We start from the raw sequence: 22,224 nt of genomic DNA, 5'->3' as shown, positions 1-22,224 counted from the left end.
AAATACAACATAGGGCCACTGAAAATGAATCAAAGGTACCTGACCAACGTATTTAAATTCTCAGTTTTATTTTCAGAATTCTTTTAATTATTTTTACACAATGCAAAAACTTTATCTGTTTTACTCAAAATTGATAATACAATGGAGCACACATACAGAAATCACCAAAGAGACACCACACTCACTCTGTCACTTCATGCATTCTGGCGCTTTACACCTCTGACGTTCGGCATACAGACGAACAATAAAGCTCAACTAAAAGAATCCTCCTCCTTTTGTGAGCATTGAAGAAATAGTCACGGATAGGAGTTGTGTGGACACAGACATCGATTAAGATTTCTTGGTTCTGAAGAGAACCCTGTTAATGATTGGGTTCGAAACGCGTCGACCTAGCTTTGTTTTATGTCAAACAAACGTTTGGATAATAATTTGGTTTTTGGTGCACTGGTTTTTGGTGCACTGTAAATAATTCTTGCTCACTTTGGAATGTATTATTGATATTATTTTGTTTGCCTTTCAAAGACTGTAGCATAATTCTACCGTTGTTTGGCTTTTTACACTGGTTTTCCTTCTTGGTTTTGCCTCTCAAAAATGAATCAGTGTGACTTAACTGACTAGGGAATGTGTTGTATCTTGCAGTATGTCTGTATTGTTGGTTGGGTTATAAATGAGTGTGTATGGAATGCATGAAGTGATAGAGTGAGTGTGGTGTCTCTTTGGTGATTATTTGTATTTGCAGAGTGTTCCATTGTATTATCAATTTTGAGTGAAACAGATAAAGTTTTTGCAATGTTTAAAAATAATTTAAAGAATTCTGTAAATAAAACTGAGAATTTAAATACGTTGGTCAGGTACCTTTGATTCATTTTCATTAGCCCTATGTTGTATTTTTATGTGAAGTAGTGATTAGTAATGGCATTGTGTTTTGGTTTTGGTTATATTGGCTCAGCCTTACTGAGTAGAGTCAAGACCCTTTGTTGTTTTTTTAGTGTGATATCTAGGCATATCACACTGATCAGCAAAAGTAATCTGAAAAGTAATCCAATAAGTAACATGCAAAGTAATTTGCAAAGTAACTGAAAAGTAATTTCAAAACAGTAACTTACCTGTAATTTATTCAACTGAATTTGAATCTGTATTCATTTGTAAAACTGTGCATAAGATTTTGCAAAGTATTAATTTCACTTACCTGCACCAGGCTGGGCTTGGTTCTAGAAATAAAATAACGTAATAATATTTTTATACAAACAAAATTGGTCTGAGTTCAGTCTTTGAGTGTGTGAGATCATTTGCTGATTGAGTGTGTACAACAAATGCTTCACACTATCCTCTGATAAAGCCTTGCTGCTTTTTCACACTACCACACATAGATAGTAAGGTGCTATCTACTTTTACTTCTGCCTTCCTTTGGAGATCCACTGGACTCTGTGCACACTACACCTCATTTTGATATAGTATATACAGAGCCCGCTTTCTACAATCTAGTACTGGCATCAGTTAAGATTTATTAAGGCAAGGTGTTTGATACCAAACACCATTAGTTTCAGTGTAGCCATCATGTAGCTGGGTAACTCGTAAAGACCAGTGCCTACTGCATGTCCCTATGGTGGCTGTCTGATCACTTGCATATCTAACAATGGAACTAGACATCACATCTGGTAGATATGCTTTTACATATAATATACTGTACCTTTTCTTAGGGCTCCAAGGCCTGCTGTAGGGGTGACTTACATATAGTATATACAGTGTACCTTGGCATGGCAAACAAGGAGTGTGCCATATCGGGTTTTCAAAATGGGTTGCACCATTTCACGCTTCCTGAAATTGCAGTCTGCATGCAGTTTTTGTGTGGGTTCCTTTGGGTGGCATGATACATGCTGCTGCCCATAGGAACTCTCTTTAGTACCCATTCCCTGGGTACTAGGGGTCCCATTTACTAGAGACTTACAGTGGTGCTAAAGTCCTTGCCAATGGTGTTACAACTAAACATTTACCTCAGTTGCGGAAACAGTACTGTTTAGCAGAGACCAAGTGTACTTTCAGTCATAAAGCATCAGTACTAGGGCAAAAAGTGGAGTGGCCATCTCAGAAAGGGCACTTTCCTACAGTGGAGGCCCCGCAGTTGTGGGGAAGTCTCAGCACTTGGGGAGGAGTCCCCACAATGAGAATTCTCAATGCGGCGATTTTGCTCAGAGTGAGCAGACTCCCCCACATCTGCGGGGCCTCCGCCAAGAGTGCAGAGGCCCTTTGTGAATCAGGTCCTCAGTGAAGACAGTCATTTTCTCAGTGATGGACAGAAAAATATACATTCAATGATGAACAGATAAACATACATTGATTGAGGAGCCTACAAACGAGCATCCATTGATGGCCAAACATACAGTCAATCATATACAAACATGCACTCAGTGTCACACTTACATTCAGTGAGAGCCAAACATACAGTCAGGGACAGACAAACACCATGATGGACCAAGACACACTAACAGACAAACAGAAACTCATCGATGGGCAAACAAATACTCATTGGTGGACAAAAACACACTCATAAAGACGTATTCAGTAATAGACAAACATATGCTTTTAGACAGACAAACACACAGTCAGAAATAAACAAAAATACACTTAGGGCCATATGTATCAAGCCTTTTTTGATTCGCAAAGGCCGAAATTCTCAGAATTTCGGCCTTTGCGAGTCGCAAAAGGCTGTTTTGCATTAATTGATATGTATCAAAAAATCGCATCTTAAGGAATCGCAAATACTTGAGATTCCTTATTTTGCTATAGCATTTAAGGAATCAAAATTTTGCGATTCCTTAAATGCTATGTATGAAGCATTTTACTGTAGCGAATTTAGCTTAAGAAATCGCAATTTACCACCAACTTTCAGTTGGTGGTAAATTGCGATTTTTTTTCAAAATACACTAATTGGCATTTTTGAATGTGGCATGTGACGCACATACATGCCCATAGGGCATGTATGTGCGCCATATGCACACACATGCTGATTTCAGGGGTGCAGCAGGGTGTCCTTGAGACACCCCTGCACCCTTGAAATCAATCTCATTTTGCGATTAGAAAATTGCGAATCGCAAAATGAAATGCATTTCACAATCATTCCTATGGGCCTCCTGGCCCATAGGAATGAATGGGAAATAATTCCTTATTTGCGAATTCGTAACTTGCAAATTCGCAAATAAGGAAGATTAAGAAATTGCAAAAAAAAATGCGATTTTTTTCATACATACCTTTTTGCGATTTCTAAATAGCGATTCCTTAAAAATCGCTATTTAGAATTCGCAAAACGGAACTATGATACATATGGCCCTTAGTGACTGCATTTCAATGTAGACCTTCATACCCCTGGCGAGATGCTGAATCATAATTGGCCATGGGTAGCATGCTACTTAGCGGGTGATTGTAAGAAATTGGATTATCAGTTGAGGGGGTGATACCTACCTGAAATAACAATCATAACCCTGGTCTGGATGAACCCTTAAAGTCACTAAATTAACCTGAGCTCAGTTCCATGTTAGCTCTGTCTCAGAGCAGACAGGCTTAACGTAGGGTAATTTGTAAAGAATGTATGCACTTCTAAAACAGTAATAAATAAAAAATGCAAAACATTAAAAATGTATAACCAAATTAGAATAATAGAGTAAAGATTTATAAACAAAATGTGAAAAATATAATAAGGGTAACCAGAGATATGAATTTTTAAAGTTTTAAGTAGAAATAGTGCCAAGAAGCAAAAAGTGCCAATGATAGTCAAAGGTCCCGGTAGACTTAGAACTAGGAGCAATTCATGGAGTCTGTGATGGAGCGCAGATCGGATACACCAACCAGTTTGCCCTGGTCAAAGATTTTACTCAGACTTATTCCTTTAAATCAAAATCCACCACAGTAATACACTTTTAAAGGCCCCCATACCCCACCCAAGGTCTCATTTTAGGCAATTAGAGACTCACAGGGTGTCAGACACAGGCCAGCAGCTGGGTCCAGGCCAAGTCAGTTGCCACTGGTCAGCTAGGCAGTTACAGAGAAGGCCTCTAACTGTTAGTTGTATCCCTGAAGCATGAACAGTAGATCAGTCTGATGACCCTTGGATGCCACGTCTTTGTCCTAGAGGGAGCAGGTCCAATCCTTCAGGGCTCCTTTCAGATCACAGAGTGTAGGTTTAGTCCTCTTCTGTTCTTACTCAGGTCCAGTAGTGTTCTGAAGTAGGTGCCTAGAGATGCCACATGTATTGCTGGCATAAGTTAGTGGAAGGGAATGACTCCTGGACATACCATAACCAACGGATTAATTTACCGGGTCAAACTCTACCCCTTTTGGGAATTATAAAGGTTGCAAAAGTCTCTGCTACACTAAACTTGGACCCTGAGGCTTGGGGGTGTATGGTGAGTGTACTATGTTAATACTTATGTCCTCCTTCATCTAACACGAAAGTCCAGCTTCAGGCAGCCACTGTAGTCACAATAAACCGAGATGGTATCCTGGTAACACAAAAGCAGGCTTCTTCTGCAAACAGACTGTGGATATACAAGAATTGTTTTGGGATCTTTGTCCCCAGGCATTGTGTTCCCTTCCTTTCGAGTACTAAAGTGTTGTATATAAAATCCAGAGACAGAATTCTGGTAGGACAAAAGCAGGGTCAACTCTACCTACTTTGGGAATTATAAAGATTGCAAAAGTCTTCTCCCACACTAAACCTGCGTCCTGGTAATCCTAATGTCCTCCCACATCTAACATTAAAGTCCAGTTTCAGGCAGCCACTGTATCCACAATAAACCAGAGACAGGATCTGGCAAGACAAAAGTAGGCGTCTTCCGCAACCAGACAGTGGATATACAAGAATTCCCTTGGCAGCCTGTTCCCTTCCTTTCAAGTGCTACTTAAGTGTTGTGTATACAATTCAGAGACAGGATTCCGGTAGGAGAAAGCACGGTCCTTCGGCAACCAGACAATGGACACACAAGATTTGTTTTAGGATCCTGTTTCAAGTGTTACATGTGGCTCAACAGATCTGTGAAGCATGTTTTGACCCTGTGCTGTCAAAAGAAGCCCACAGCACCACCCTGCATATTCTCCTGAGCTTAGAGGAGTATGTATTATAGTTTTGTAACTGTCCTCATCTCACCACCGATTAGCACCATTCAATACGACCTTCGCGAGTGCCCGAAATTGGCTACAGATCAATTAGATTTACTGGATTGAATGGAAATTTGCACTGCCCTCCCAGTTGCTGAATTAAGAGGGTGTAATCATTAGACAGAAATGTCTTCAAAACTTTAGCAAGTCCCAGAACCTTAGCCTACTTTTATGGAGGAGTAATTTCTGCCCGTTAGGGTCAGCCTGTTGTTTGCTCCTGAGAGGCAATTCAGACCCATGTAAATCTAATTATAAGCAGAGATCTTGTAGATTATGCTAATTAACCCTCTGACAGTTCAGGTAGGTAAAGAGCAACTTTCTAGAAGTTACTTTTCAATAATATTTATTAAAATCAACCTTACCATTGAATTGCATTTTTACAACTATTAAACATAAATGTGTAATTATTTTTCTAGCTAGTCCTATCCCAAGATATCGTGTTAGGATTGTAATCCGTGCTCTGGTTGTCTTTATAAAACAGCTCGGCCTGCCACTGTGTAAAATAGCTTTTGGGAGCTAGTCACTGTTAGGACACGTTAATATTACATTTGTACTTGTCCCACTTTTTAATACCAGGCAGACTGTCTTGTGTACTACAAGGCCAACATAGGAGGGACTTATAATTATTTAAAAAGAAGGTTTTGATCTGTCAAAGTGGTTTCTTTTGACCAGTGAAATTGCAGTTTTTACACTGCTTCATGCAAGTTACAGTGGTTGGCCTAAAGCCACGTTTGCACTTCTACTATAGTGGATCGCAGAATAGGGGCTGCAGCCCACTAGTCGCATTTAACTTTTGATTAGTAGGATTAAAGTGCACAGAGTTCTAAAGCTAGTAATAATATGGGGTCTAGCAAACAGCAAAACATCCAGGTTGACCATACAGGAAAAAGTCGATTTTCTGCAGTGATTGTTTAAACATACATCCTCTCATGAACAAATGATCACTCATTGAAGAGACAGACATAGAGTCAGTGACAGACAAAGACTAAAGTTAAAAGATGACTTCATGCCACCAAGTATGCAGTACTCCTCTCCTGGGGTTTTGTTAGTAACCTAAGGAATTCTGTAGGTTGTAATCCTGTTCACTCCAGTTGCTTCACTTCTCCAAACACTCCTGAAAACAGTGATATGCAACAGAAAATCCAAAGACTGAAACACTGTCTACACTGGGAAACAGACACTCATTAACATACAGCCAGTGTGGGGAATACATTTGCTCTGACAGACAATGAAATAGTCGTAACAACACACTAAGTAACAAATAAATAAACACTAAATGAAGGGTCAACACACACAGATGAGCAAACATAGAGTCATCAGACAAACATACACTCAGACAGGCTAACATACTCTGGTGGTTGAACATGCATCCAGTAATGAATAAAGACACATAGACAAGCATACACTTTGTGACAGGCAAACACACTCCGGTGGGGACAACCAAACAATCATTGATATTTATACACAGCGGCGGCTCCTCCGCTAAGGGAGAGACTTGTTGCCCCACTGCTCTAAGAGAAAATAGAATGTTATTATCATTTAGTTAAAGTGCAGCCAAGTTAACATGGGGCTGGGCTAGCATGACGCCAGAGGGAGGAGTAGTGGTTGCTGCACCATAAGTGATCATGGTGGTTTGGTCGAGCATCTTGTGCCGGCCACACCGTCATGCGCACTTTGCATGTTCTCCACCAGCTGTAATGCACAGACTGGGTGCAAAACATTCACAGCATCCCACTCCTTGTCTGAGGGCCGAACCATGGCGCACAGAGCAACAATTACGCTACTGTCATGCTGGTGACAGCAATGTTGTGATTGGCTATGGGTGTCTGTGAGCCTGGGTGCTTCCAGTTTCCTGTGTTGGAGAAGAGGCGGCGGCTGGCGACCAGCAGGTAAGTATTATGTATGTATTTACAGTTTTTTAACCCCCTACCTTCCCCCCACATGCTGATGGGCAAACACACCTATTGATGGACAAAGACCCCAGGTAAACATACTCTGTGTAAATGGAGAGTGCGTTCACCAGAATTTATACTTGGCATTAGTGCTGTCTTTGTCTGACTAAGTTTTATGATCATGAGCCTTTAGGTTACTTAGTATACATACAAGTACTCATATTATAAATGTACACATTCTTAAGTACGTACTGCACACACAGTGAGGGAGAATGCTTTACAGCCATATTACCAACTTTCTACATTGTTTCTCTAAAATAATTATTTCTCAGTCAGTTGTAAAATGCTCCTTTTGGTGATGGGTGGATGCATGAATGGATAGATGGATGAAAGTACCTTTAAAAGCACATTCCTTAGCAACGATGTCTAACGTTGGTTGAGGAGGACAATCGTTGCCATATTTACAAGATATAAATTGACTACGTAAGTCATTCCCATTTACATTCACCATATGTACATTAAGGGCCTTATTTAGAGTTTGGCCGACAAGATATTTCATGACAAATGTGGTAGAGGTCGGTCCTCCTTATTACAAGTGCATTTTAGCCAATGACACATGTAATACAGCAGACGGGATATCCAGTACATGTTGACAGAGTGTCCCGGCCACCAAACTCTGTTGGCAGAATGCTGTTGGGAGCATTGCACAGGGTCCCAGTTCTTCTAGGCAAAGCAATGTTGTTCAATTCAGTTAGATGACTGTTGAGACTCCTTCATTATCTTGTGGTCCAGAAGGTTTACCAGTTCATCACCATATATGTGAATATTTATTCTGTCTCATCATTTCTTGAGCAGTATGTCAGTCTTGTACCAATAGAAGCCAAATTAGAGATTCAGGACTTCAGTTGAGCTTATCTGAAAGAAACAGGTTAGTGTTAGATTCTTTACCTTAGAATATCCCCAGGCCTCAGACTGGATCCGGAAAGTTTTGCGTAGCAGTACCCCTGCGTGTCGGTAGGCGTCGTCTGCAGCTCCGCATCATCGTCGGCGTCGTTGGCGCCGGGATGACGTCCTTGGAGTACTTAGACATCAGTTCTTCTTTTTTCCGCACCAGCAAGCGCCGATCCGGAAAAAGCAGTACTTCTTAGTCACTTTTTGACTAACTTTTTCGATCATTTTTGGGTCCTTTTTCGAGTCAGTAGACTCTCTGTGCCGGTAGGGATGCCCGGGTTCAAACCCTATGCCTGATGTCGGTTACCGACCCCCACCATCGGTGCCTGTTTTGCCTTGGGGCCGACCACGACCACAAGTCGTGCCCCGACTGCCGGGCCTTGACGTCGAAGGCTAGGCGGGAGCGGTCCCGTAGAGCCTCGAGCTCTGGCAGTCGGCCCGTGCCGTTCACGGTCCAGGTCGAGGAGGAGGTCGAAGGACCGGTCGCAGGGCCACAGTCCTCGCAGCTCAGTGAGTCAACACCATTTGTCGGGCTCCAAGTCCTCAGGTAAGAGGCCCAAGAAGTCGAAGAGACGACATCGCTCTTCCGACTCCCCCCGACGCTCGCACGCTCCATACCCGTGGGTCCCTGGGCTGAACGCGATGCCGGAGGAGATCGATGCCTTCCTCATGGCCATGAGGTCGCTCTCTCCTCCGTCGGGTCCCGCTGTGGCGCCTTCGGGCCCCACGGTCCCATCTGGGAGCCCAAGCGCACCGGGTGCTTCGTCCCCGGCGCCGTCGGGTGCTTCAGCCCCGGCGCCGTCGACGACTTCGGTCCCGGCGGATCCGGGTTGCCACTAGTCGACCTTACGACCCCTCCGCCGGCGCCGACCCCCAGGGTGTCGCCCCCGATGCCGTCCCTGGACGACGTTGTCCCCGGTCCCTCCCTCGATCCGGGTCTGACGTCGGATCGGCGTCACTCGATGTCGGACCGGCGTCACTCGACGCCGCATTCAACGCCGAGAGAAGAGCAATTCTTCTTGGATCCAGCCCCATCCATTGCACCTGACTATCAGGATATGGGAGGCGAGGAGGATTGGGAGGGGTCTGAGGACCCTCCGGCACGGGAGTGCCAGTCGTTTCAGGACAGTTCAGTTGAGCTAGGGGAGGCCAGTGGTCTGGACACTTCGCCCGACACTGGATGTGTCTCCCCTCCTACCGTGGGTACGGAGGAGGGGGCAGCTTACAGCGTGGTATTGACGAGGGCGGCCAAGGCCTTGGCTCTTGAGCTCCCCGTCGCGGCCGTGAGGACTAACCTCCTCACCGAGGTCCTTAAACCGCAGGCAAGCTCTTTGGAGCCTCTACTGCTGTTTAATGAGGCCCTTAGTTATGTTCTGTTGGGCACCTGGTCCCGGCCCGCTACAGGCCCCCCTGTAGATCGGAACATGGCAAGACTCCACCGCCCGGCCCCGGGCGACCCTAGCTTCCTGTCCACCCACCCCGAGAGCCTGGTTACCCAGGCCTCTAACTCCCAGACCGCATTCCCGACTGCTCCACCTGATCGGGAATCCAAAAGGTATGAGCAGTTTGGTAAGAAGCTGTTCTCCTTACTTAGTTTGGGTTTACGATCGGTCAACACCGCTTGCCTTTTGGGTACGTTATCCCCACTCTCTGTGGGACACGGTCGCGGAAGTGCTGCCAGATTGCCCAGAGGAGGCCCGGGTAAAACTCGCTCAAGCCCTTGCGGAAGGGCGAGATGCTGCACGGTACTCTATTCGATGTGGGCTGGATACCACGGACTCGCTGGGCAGGGCGATTTCCACGACAGTGGCGGTTCGATGCCACGCTGAGGTCCACCAACTTTTCAGCTGATGTCCAGAACTCACTCATGGACATGCCGTTTGATGGCCGACGCCTCTTTGGCGACAAGGCAAACAGTGCACTTGAGCGTCTCAATGACTCCAGGGCTACGGCCAAGTCCATGGGCCTGTCGGGCCAGCGCCAGCAAACTTCTGCCTTTTGCTCCTTTCGTGGCCAAGGAAGGGGCGCCCCTTCCCGTCCTGTCAGCCACGGGCCGCAGACTAACATCCAGCGCGGCGGCGGATGTGGTAACCGCCGTGGCGGTGCCAGGGGACAGCAGCGAGGCCAGTTCACATCCACCCCTCAGCATCCACCGCAAAGCCTTTCTAGTCCGAGCTTTCAGGCCCATTTGATGCCAGTGGGGGTCAGGGTTCGCCATCACCTCCTCCACTGGCGCACCATCACAGGTGGGTGCTGCAAATCGTCGGAAGGGGCTACTCCCGCCCCTTCGAGCCGACCCCTCCAGCCATGCCACCGCAGTACCACCGCGTGTCGGGAGATCACTTGCAACTTCTGCAAGAGGGAGTTACGGCCGTCTTGGCTAAGGGGGCCATCGAGCACGTTCCTGGGCCAGAAGTAGGGTGTGGTTGTTACTCCCACTACTTTCTGGTTCCCAAGAAGGGCAAAGGGGGCCTACGCCCTATCTTGGACCTGCGGAACGTCAACGGCTTCCTCCAGAAGGAGAAGTTCAAGATGCTGACCCACAAGACTGGATGGTAGCGTTGGACTTACAGGACGCATATTTTCACATCCCCATCCTGCCGGCCCACCGGCGTTACCTGCGGTTCACGGTAGGCCGCGAGCACTTCCCGTTTACCGTGCTCCCCTTCGGCCTTACCAGCGCCCCTCGGGTGTTCACGAAAGTGATGGCGGTGGTCACAGATCATCTGCGCAGATTAGGGGTGTCAGTCTTCCCCTATCTCGACGACTGGTTGTTGAAGGCAGGCTCGCCCCAGACATTCGTCCGCCACCTCCAGACTACGGCCGACATCCCCTCACCTGCTGGGGTTCTCCATCAGTGTGCCGAAGTCACACCTGTGTCCCTCTCAGAAGCTCCTCTTCATCGGAGCGGTTCTGGATTCGGCGCAGTTTCAGGTTTATCCTCCCGAACAGCGGGTTCGGGATATTCAGGCTCTGATTCCGATCTTTCAGCCTTTATCCAGAATTTCGGTCAGGTTGACGCTGCGGCTTCTGGGGCTGATGGCCCCCTGCATCCTTCTGGTGCATCACGCCAGATGGCGGATGTGGGCTCTGCAGTGGGACCTGAAGTTTCAGTGGGCCCAGCATCAGGGCATCCTGTCCGAACTCGTCCTGATCTCGGAGGGCACTGCGAGACAGTTGCAGTGGTGGCTCACGGACCGCGATTGGGTCAGCGGCAGATCCCTCTCCCTACCCCAACCGGAGCACGTAGTAGTGACGGATGTGTCCCTCCTGGGCTGGGGGGCCACATGGGAGAGGCAGAGATCAGAGGCCTCTGGTCTCCGGCGGAGTCCCGGCTCCACATCCACCTTCTGGAGCTGCGGGTGATCAGACTTGCACTGAAGGCATTCCTTCCCACTGTCCGGGGAAGTGTAGTGCAGGTGTTCACGGACAACACCACTGCCATGTGGTACTGCAACAAACAGGGTGGGGTGTGGTTGTGGACCCTTTGCCAGGAGGCTCTGCGCCTCTGGCAGTGGCTGGAACACCAGGGCGTCACTCTGGTGGTTCAACACCGGGCAGGTTCTCTGAATGCCAGGGCAGACAAACTCAGCTTTCGGTGCATGATGGATCACGAATGGCGTCTGAACTCGAATGTGGCGCACGGTCTCTTTCAGCAATGGGGAAAGCCTTGGTTAGATCTATTCGCCACCGAAGAGAATGCGCAATGTCATCCGTTCTGCGAGTTGGAAATTCCAAGGCGGCACTCGCTCGGAGACGCTTTTCGTCGCGAATGGAGCTCCAGTCTATTGTACGCCTTTCTGCCTATACCACTTCAGCCCAGAGTGCTGCAGAAGATCAGGCATAACCGGGCCCAAGTCATCCTTGTGACTCCGGACTGGGCACGAAGATACTGGTATTCCGAGCTACTCAGAATGTCAGTCGATCCCCCGATTCGTCTGCCTCTTCAGGATGACCTTCTGTCGCAGCAGCAGGGGACGGTCCTCCACCTGAACCTGTCCAGTCTCCACCTCCATGCGTGGAGATTGAGCGGCGACAGTTGAGGCCATTTGACTTGCCTCCTGAAGTCTGTGATGTGATTCTGGCAGCCAGGCGTCCCGCCATAAAATCGGTATACACCTGCAGGTGGAACAAATTTGTGGCATGGTGCACAGCAAAGGCTGTGGATCCACTTTCTGCCCCCTTTCAAATGTTCTCCTCTTCCTTCTTTCTCTTGCCCAGCAGGGCACTGCTCTGGGCACTATCAAAGGCTACCTCTCTGCCATTTCAGCCTTCTTGAGGCTTCCTGATCAGCCTTCTCTTTTCAAGTCCCCTGTTGTTAATAGATTCTTGAAGGGCATCACTCACATGTTTCCTCCTGTTCCTTTCCTGATGCCTCAGTGGGACTTGAACCTTGTTCTGACTTAGTTAATGTGCGCTCCTTTCGAGCCACTTCACAATTGCCCTCTTCGACTTCTAACTCTTAAGACTGCATTCCTGGTTGCCATCACCTCTGCCAGGAGAGTGAGTGAGCTCCAGGCTCTTTCTTCTCAACCTCCTTTCCTCTCTGTCCATCCGGACAAAGTTGTCTTGAGAACACATCCCTCTTTCCTGCCCAAAGTAGTCACAGCCTTCCACATCGGGCAGTCCATCACCTTGCCCACCTTCTTTCCGCCTCCGCATCCCTCGAAAGAGGAAGAGAGGTTCCACCATCTGGACCCAAAACGTGCGCTCTCATTCTATCTGGACCGCACACGCCAGTTCCTGGTGGACGACCAGCTCTTTGTTGGTTACGTGGGCGCTAAGAAGGGACGGGCGGTGCACAAATGAACCATTTCTCGATGGGTCATTTTGTGCATCATGGCTTGTTATTCACTGGCTAAAAAGGAGCCTCCTGTGGGCCTGCGTGCCCATTCCACTCGGGCCACGGCGGCTACTACTGCCCTGGGTCGGGGAGTCCCCTTGAAGGACATCTGTCAGGCAGCTACGTGGGCCTCGCTGCACACGTTCGCTAGACACCAAAGCCTGGACAGCCAAGTCCGGAGAGATGGCTTTTTCGGCCGTTCTGTTCTCTAGGACTTTCTGGTGTGATCATTGGTTCGCAGACCCACCACCGGGGTTGGTATTGCTGGGGTATCAATTCTAAGGTAAGGAATCTAACAATAACCTGTTTCTTTCAGATGCACAAGTTGCTTACCTTCGGTGATGATATATCTGTAAGAAACAGTAGTTAGTGTTAGATTCCTACCACCCCACCCATCTTCCCCGTTCTGCGAACCGATATCTAGGGTTAAGGTTCTTCCCTTTGAGGGCCCTAGTTTCATGGCACCAGTGTCGGTTTTTATCATGGCTCTGCGTTTCTGGCGCCGAGAAACTGTGTATAAGAACCGACGTCAGCGCGCGAGGGCGGCGTCTAAGTACTCCGACGACGTCATCCCGGCGCCAACGACAACGGACACAGAGCCGCAGACGACGCCTACCGAAGCAAAGGGGTACTGCTACTCAAAACTTTCCGGATCCAGTCTGACACCTGGGGATAGTCTAAGGTAAGGAATCTAACACTAACTACTGTTTATTACAGATATATCATTACCGAAGGTAAGTAACTTGTGCTACTATACTGATGATTATTCTGCTTAAGCCCAAAAATAAAATAGCACAGACGGAGTGATTTCTCATCCTCCTCCTCCTCCCAGTGCCTGCTTGAAAAACAGTTCCACTTAAAAGAATGGTCATCCATCTACGGTATTGGGCAGAGAAAAAATAATCAACGAGAAATCTACGATGTAATAATGAAAACTGCATTTTGTCATATCCACTAAGAGAAGAAACCCCCTTATCCTGGCCAGGACTAGACGGGGATTCATTTTTGTGCCAATAATTCCAAGTTGAGCAACAGCTACTCTGTTTTAGGTTTACCCTAGAATCAATTCAATCGCCTATGAAAGAAGAAAAATACAGTAATCTGTTTCCCTCTAGAGCTAGTGAGAAGTCATGTGGGCCTTGTGTGTTTTTTGAGGACAGATTCTTGATTTGGGAAGGGTCATTCTTTAGGATAAACATCTTCAAGGGAAGGTCCCCTACGACCTGTGCCATCATAGGTTTGTGGCCCATTAGGTGGGTATCATTACAGTTTAAAAGCATCAGCCTGTCTGTGATGCTGTATTGCAGTGAATTCTCCACTACCAAAATACCAATCAAGAAAAAGGAGTAGATATTGTAGTTAAAGCAAAATCACAATTTTCAAAAGTGTGCTTCTGCCTGGTATTGATATACACAGTCTATCAGTTTGTCGATTTGTGTACTATTTGTGTTTAGGCCTCTACCATAATTTTCCCAGAGGGTGGTATCCCTATCCCAAAAGTAATGTGTAACTAGGTATTATACTTGGTGTCATGAGCCATCAGTCCATCTAAAGTTAATAACATAAACATAGCTGGGACAGATGAGTGGTAGTAACAGCAGTGCATAAGTACCTAGATAAGATTCAGTTAGTGGTCTTCTTGATAAGTGGTCGCTCAGATTATGATATCAATTTCTGATCTTCCCACAGGTGCCAAGTTTCCAATTAAGTGGACAGCACCAGAAGCTATCAACTTCGGCTCCTTCACCATAAAATCTGACGTTTGGTCGTTTGGGATCCTCCTGATGGAGATTGTGACCTACGGACGCACCCCGTATCCAGGTGAGAAAAGGATGCATAACAGACAAAGCATAGCACCACCACAAGGCCATAACCAGACCCCTGCTGTGAAAGGGGGACCCCACCCAACAGAAGTCCCCCCCAATCAGGCAATGTCTATGAATATCTATGGGATACAGAAGTCTGAGGGGCCCTTCACCACCTTCTGCAGAGAGCCCCATCAACGTGTATTCACCATTGCCACTTGGCACACACTAGCACACATAGAAACATGCATAGCGTGGTAAAATGGTGTAATATTGTCTTTCCTTGTGTAGTCTTGACTACCGAAGGTGGTTATTTTTTCAGCCAGGCATGTTGAGGCACCTTTTCTGGTGATGCAGTTTGTCTTGAAGATTATGTACTCTTTGTGGTAGATTCTATCAGTGTTCAGATGATCTCAGATTTCTTCATGTCTGTAATGAGAAGTGTTGCATTGTGTACAATGTGGTAAGTATGCTTTATGTAGGTGTATAGTGCAGTAATTCCCCGTGAGGATATCCAGATCCATAGCAGTTGAGATAGGCAGCTGTCTCCTTGATGAGGATACTCGAAGAGCCAGCTCTTCAGCTTCTTGCGGAGCTCATGAAATGATAAGGAGTCTCTGATGTGGAGAGGGAGGTCATTCCAAGCTTTGGGGAGATAAAGGAGAAGGTACCGTCTCCGGTTGTGGCTTTGCGGATGCAGGGTTTGCGGGCCAGTGGGAGTTCGGCTCAGCGGTGGTGCCTGGGATGTGTGTAGAAGTGTATGTCAAGGTATTAAGGTATGCAGGGTCAGTTTTCTGTGGTGCCTTGTATGTGTGGGTGTGATTAGTTTGAACTGGGTGCGTTTGTGGATTGGGAGTCAACGCAGTTCTCCAAGATGCAGGGTGATTTGATTGCAACAAGGTAGGCTGAGGATGAGTTTCACAGCAGCGTTTTGAGTGGTCAGGAGCCAGTTAAGGAGCTTCGTAGTGATTTCTACATAGAGTGAGTGGCCGTAGTAGAGTCTGCTGGTGATCAGGATGATCATTTTCATGGTGTTCACTGGTAGCCCTTCGAAGTTCATTTGCAGCATCCTAAAGATGTGGAAGCAAGTGGAGGCCACTGTGTTTACCTGGGCTGTCATGTTGAGCTTATCACCCAGGATGATTCCATGACTTCTTGCGTGGGTAGTAGGGATGGGCGAGGGGCCATGGTCAATTGGCCACCAGATGGAGTTCCGAGTGGAGGCTATCTTTCCAAAGATCACACCTTCAGTTTTGTCAGTGTTTAGTTTAAGGCACTTGGATTTCATCCATGTCGTTACAGCAGACATGCATGTGCCAAAGTTCTTTTTTGGAGTGGAGGTCTTGTCTGACAGGAAGAGTATCAGTTGAATGTTGTCTGCATAGGAGAGTATATATTTATGTTATATGATCTGTTGAGGTCTGCTAGTGGAGCTGTGTATATTTCGAATAAGGTTGGACTGAGAGATGATCCTTGGGGAACTACGCAATGAGGTTCTTGGCTTCTGTTGTGTAGGGTGGCAGGGAGACTCTTTGTGTTTTTTCTGTGAGGAAGAAACAGACCCAGTTGAGGGGGGGTCCTTGTATGCCTGTTTGATGTAGTTGTCTGATCAGGGTGGAGTTGGAGACAGCGTTGAAAGATGCAGAGAGGTCAAGATGTATAAGGGGCACTGTGTCTTCATGGTAGAGGATCAGTCTGATCCTCATCAGTTGCTGCGATGAGGGCAGTCTTGGTGCTGTGGTTAGACTCTAAACCTAATTGCGTGGTGTCTAAGGGCTGGTGTGCATTGAAGTAGTGAGAGAGATGCTTCTCTATGGCTTTTTCCATGACCTTTGCTGGGTAGGGTAGAAGGGAGATCGGGCAGTAGTTTTCTAGTTATGTGTGGTCTGCGGAGGTTTTCTTTACCAATTTGTGGACCATTGCATGTTTTCAGACATCCAGTAATACCTCGAAGTTGATGGAGCTGTTCAGGATGCAGGTGAGGACTTGTCTGATAAGGGTGGTGCCCATATTGTAGATGTGGTGGAAGCAGGGATCCGTTGGTGCCCCGGGATGAATGATCCTCATTATGTTGGCTGTCCTTTCTTGGTGAGTGTTTCCCAGGCAGTCCAGGTTTTTCCATGGGTGTTTGTGGGAAGGCTGGGGTTGAGGGTAAAGGGGTTCAGTTGAGGGTCAATATTGTTGCAGATGGCTTTGGTTTTGTTGCTGAAGAATTCCAAGAGGTTGTCACGTAGTTCTTACAAGGGTGTGATGCTGTGGTGGCGGCTTGTGAAGTTAAGTCTTTGATTATGACAAATATTTCTTTGCCACTGTTGGAGCTACTGTCTATACACTCTGCTAGGGTTTCTTTGATTGATATTTTCAAGTAGAGTTATGTATCCTCAACACACCTATGGAGCTTGATACCACTGTCTGTGATTGAGCTGAGACAGAGTTCCATGTACAGGTTGAATGTGATGGGGAGAGAATTGAGACCTGCAGGACTTCACAACTTATGTGAAGTTTCTGGGATCCTAAGTCTTCCTCCTGGACTAGTTGGTGGCATTTGATGAGGCAGAATGTGGTCAACTGCAGCGTTGCCCTGCGAGTTTCATTCACAAATATTTACCTCCATTTGGTTTGTATTTATCTCTGTGTGATGTATCCTCACACTTGTTAGCTGTATCCATTTGTCAGATTGCCCTACAACTGTACAAATGCATTCTTTCAAAGAAGGCAGAATTATTTTGGCAAAGAAATACAAGCATGTTTGTAGTTCCTGTGAAGTATGCATTCCCTCATGACTATGTTGTAACATACCCCACGTGGTATACGCCAATTTAATCGTAAACGTAAGATACGCAATGATCTCAGTTTATCTCCCACCTCTTTGCCTATCACTCTTCCTCTCTCCACCATTCATACACTGCATGCTTTCTGCATTTTTAACTACAGGTATGTCTAATCCTGAGGTGATCCGTGCCCTGGAACGCGGTTACCGAATGTCCCGTCCAGAAAACTGCCCTCAGGAACTGTACGACATTATGATGATATGCTGGAAGAACAGGCCTGAAGACCGACCGACCTTCGAGTATGCACAGTCTGTGCTAGAGGATTTCTATACAGCCACAGAAGGCCAATATCAGCAGCAACCCTAGCAGATAGGTCTGTTGGCTCATGTGTTGCAAACATGTCTACCCTATGCTATCAAGGACAAGGCACAAAAAACTCTTAAATCTAGACCAGGAGCAGCAGAAATGTCTGGCCATAGCTCCCAAGTAGAAAACACCGCTGGAGCACCTGTGATTGAGCCAAAGATTTATCGAACTTGCAAATTCACTATTGAAGTGTCCTACCTCCTAGTTTAATGTCTGCAAGCTGACACACAGGTGCAGAAACATTTGTACACCAGACAGGTCACTTGTTTGAATCCTGGCCAGGATAATTCAGCCTTTCGTCTATTCATAATCGATAGAATGTGTACCATTGAGTTGAGCAGCAGTTCTATGATGTATAAAAAGGAATGATTGTTATTATTATGGTGTACTCTTAACCTCTTCGATGCTCATGACGGCTCCTGGCCGTCATGAGTCACGGTGGGCGTGTGCTGATGACGGCCGGGAGCCGTCATGACCACGCCCGCGATCGGAATGTTCAGCACTGCGGCGGAATTAGCGCCGCAGTGATGAGGTTAAAAATACACAATCATCAAGGGTGCATCATATATACCACTTACCTCTGTTTGCATGACTAAGAGTTGTCACAAGCAACAGATCAGCTTTAAAGGCTGTAGAGCATCAAAAAGAAAAGGTGTGATATGTATTCCTGCAGTCAAGGATTCAATCTAGATCATGTTTTGCCAAGATAGCACTTCTGAAAATACAAAACCCTGGCAGAGGCTCACTTTGATGAGGCCGTCACTTAAAGTCTGGTGCCTCTAATCTCAGGGACCACCCGCTATCGCGAGCTTGCATTAGCATCTTCGGGAATCGTCTCTCTAACACTCAAGGTAAGACAATGATTCTGGTCCATCAGATTCCAATGGAAGTGTTATTCCCACCTTCTTGTCCATCATTTAGCATCAGAATGGGCCTCAGAAAAGCTCCAAGTCTACCAACTATTGTATGACTGTCTTCTGTTGGAAGTCACCCAAATTACATAAAATATCCCCTTCATGGCAGTTCTCTAGGAGTCCTTCAGTTTGAAACTCTTGACTCTCCTTTCCTTAGTAGGTGTCTTTAGAGGTTCTGAAGCCAGTTTTGCAATGTTGGTCTTTTTAATTATTTATACATTTAAGTGTTTGTATAATGGGTGCTCTCAGAAGGCAACAGCAGCCTTATCAGGAGAAGTCTTAGCAACCCTCGTCCGGCTGCCCCCAGCATGACAACCCTGTTGTCCTAATGTCTTCATGTAGTTGGTGCAACCCACATAAGTAGGAACCCCACAAAGGCAAGTAATATTTGAGAGATAGAAATAAGGTATTCATTTGATGAGTGCACAGTTCTGCTTTAGTGAGTGGTGAGGGCTTGCAGCCTTCATATATCAACCTTCTTGTACTAGAGGTGCAACCACTAGGGAAGTTCAGTCAATCGTCTACGCATTGCCCTAAAATTGTATACCAAGTGCCTTCCTCTGGTGCACAGTTCTCCTGGCAAAGCCACTGAGTTCTGTGCAGAGTGCAAGGGATGTGATCATCACCCGCTAGCCAGGCTGTCGCGGGGAGTCTGCGGGGAGGCAGAAAAAGAGCTAAGAGCTCTGGTCCAGCTCAAAGCACACAGATTGTGATAGAAGTATGGAAGGAGCAGGTCACCTTCAAGGGGGTCACTGAGGGCGTGCCCATAGCTCATTTTGATATTCTTCTCTTTCACATCTATTCGAACTGCATTGAAATTTTGTGAAGGGCTTTTTAGGCTTTTTTTTAATAGGGGGTTCTATTTTTCTGCAAAGACAATTTACTAGAACTTTTTAGAAATTGCCAGCTTACAATGTGGGTGAAAACAAATTGTACATGTAGATACTACCCTCCAAACAAGAAAGTGTTTGCTTAATAAAGGCAAGTAAAGTAAAACTCAGGTCTAAAAACTTTAAGTGATTTTTGTATTTCTGCTAATAGATATTTTTCACCATTCAAGGAACGCGCAATTACAAGGCATCCAGTGGATAAATCGCAAGGTTGATCCACATCTGCAGCTGGAATATGGAGACATATTTGAACATTTATTGAAAAATTCTTCTTTCTTGTCATTTGTTTTGTGGTTTAAAAATATTAACTACTCTGTGTTGCAGCAAATAGACGCTACGCTGTTCATTAACCAAAGAATACACCCTTACCAGTTCTACAACCGAACAATTGCAAAATTTCCCATTTAGGAAAGCCATGTATTTTTACAGAATGTGAATATTAAAATGAGTGCTTTTAAAGGACAAATACCAGATTCATATTATCTGGCTATTATTTTACAAATTTGTAAAAGGTTAATAGCTAATACATTGATTGTGATATGCTCTGGTTTGGTGACTGGAAAGTTTACTGGGGGTTTCTTTAGGAGAGATGAAGTGTAGTGTCTATGGGGCTGATCTATAAATTAGCGGGCAGTCCACCGTCAGTCAGGGTGTTGGAGGACATTGTCCATCAATGTCTCTCTCCAGGACCTTTGAAGGAAAAGGCAAATGAGAAATGGACCTTTAATTTGACAATTGATATAGGTCTCATGATTTTTTTCAAGATTGGAAGAATTTGTACTTCCTTCCATTACTGCGGAGAAACTGCTGAATTAATTGATAAGTTGCACGAAGTCTAATCTAATCTAATGGTGACCCAGATATTATTGACAGCATAGATAGAGGCTTCTACCCAGTCTCATGGAGCAGTGGACTGAAAACGCCCTCCTCCCCCAAAAGGCACATTAAAAGGAGAGTGAACCCAAAACTCGAGGTGTAGAGTGGACTTACACCTATCTCTAGTTGGTAATTTTAATAAAGTGTGGAGTGCAAAGTGCAGTTTAATAAAACACAACAACGTCCAGCCAGCACTTGGAGCCCTGGACCATCAAAGCCCACCTACCCCAAAATGGCAGATAACAAAGAGAGTAAGCTCAAAACTAGACGTGTAGATCAGGTTGTAAACACAGCTTCTTACACACCCCTCTAGTTTTAAATGTTAATAAAGTGCAGAGTGCAAAAGTGCAGTTCATTAAAACACAAACACTTTCACTTTATTCATTAAAAACTTTCTTAAAATACTAACCAACTATCTAACCCCTCTTTCTCATCACCAAAACTTGCAAATTAACTATAAATATTCAGATTAGAGCGGTGCTATGTGACCAATTTGAAAACGTAAATGGTTCCTAAGACCAATCGTGTCCAATTGGAGCCCGGACGTGCAGCGATTGCCCCCATGTAGTGGTTTGGCGGCTGGCACATGGATCACTAGACCATCAAAGTCCACCGTGGGAGCACTAGTAAGTGGAAAGCAGGGAAATAGAAGGGCTAGTAAGGGGGAAGAAGGGAAGCGAATGAGGAACAAAGATGGATTACGAGTGACTGGGGGCACAGTTTCAGAGCCGTAGGGAGAGGTCGAAATTATGAGTGAAGAGAGAGCGAGGGAGCTTGTGCAATGCAGCAGGCACAAAAGTAGGGGGCTGGGAAAAAAATGAGTATGTGAGCGGGAGGAGTGGGAGGGCGTAGATGAAGCGTAAAAAGGAGAAGAAATGAGTAAAGGAAGCCATCATGAAAACCTGCAATGGGACAATGTACCCATCCATGAAATGCCATGGACTTGAAGATCTTCCCATCCCATAATGACATATACTAGAGGGATAGTATATGTAGCAAAGAGAAAGTGTAAAATCAAACTATTGTACAGAAAGTTGGCAATGCATGAGATGGTCGACCAGAAATGTAAGGAGAGTTGTCACATAAAATATTGGCAATTTAAAACTGATGATTTGTGTCCTAACTACAAGGAAGGTAGCTCACTAGGTTGATGTTAGGATTGGAGACCAGTTCTTTTGATGTACAAATTACACTGCTCAACCAACCTCTTCCACCCACCTCAATGCTCAGCACTAATGGCACTGTGGAAAGATAAAAGTAAAAGGAGTAAAAAAACAAAAGGAGGGTAGAAACTCTGGTGTCGCTTGTGGCTTCATGATCTAGAGAGGCTAAATAAAAAATGTAATTTAAAAGTGGTAATTATCAATACACAAAAACAAACATGTATCCCATCTAGAGCCAATCTGTCTCCTTGGAAACGATGGAGGTTGGGCATCACTGGTATGCCTTTTAACAGCACACCCGATATTGTGGCCGGGAAGGGAATATATAACCCTCACCCACTGTAGTAGTGGCATGCTTCATCATCGGGTTCACCCTAACTCCTAAAAGTCTGTTTGGGCTCAACCATATTCCTGGGAGCACTTATGAAGATACGGTGTACGGGGCATCATTTTTAAGATAAAATTCCTCCCCCACTCTAAAAGTATCCTTTTATTAGAAGAGGGGGAGTGAAGGTTACAAAATATGTATATAGGGATATGAGGATGTGATGGTCCTATGATCCTAAGGCACCAACATGTTTCAGCCCTTCTATATCGGCCTG

General features: G+C 45.8%; 1 protein-coding gene across 4 annotated transcripts in view; it reads left to right on the top strand.

Moving 5' to 3' along the window:
- The window catches only part of HCK (HCK proto-oncogene, Src family tyrosine kinase), a 216,870-nt gene extending 197,178 nt beyond the window's left edge, over window positions 1-19,692 (top strand). For 2 of the 4 annotated variants that reach the window (XM_086932677.1, XM_086932676.1), the window contains exons 13-14: window positions 14,527-14,658; window positions 17,577-19,692. In XM_086932677.1, the coding sequence (XP_086788803.1) occupies window positions 14,527-14,658; window positions 17,577-17,779 (335 nt within the window). In that variant the 3' untranslated portion in view covers window positions 17,780-19,692. The remainder of the gene's footprint in view (window positions 1-14,526; window positions 14,659-17,576) is intronic. The other 2 variants (XR_015297624.1, XR_015297623.1) reach the window with 2 other exon arrangements.
- Window positions 19,693-22,224: the final 2,532 nt, after the last annotated feature.

This window comes from Lissotriton vulgaris, chromosome 7, assembly GCF_964263255.1.
Source record: "Lissotriton vulgaris chromosome 7, aLisVul1.2, whole genome shotgun sequence".
NCBI lineage: Eukaryota > Metazoa > Chordata > Amphibia > Caudata > Salamandridae > Lissotriton > Lissotriton vulgaris.
Note: the sequence above shows the minus strand (reverse complement) of the source record. Positions and strands in the feature narration are given on the sequence as shown.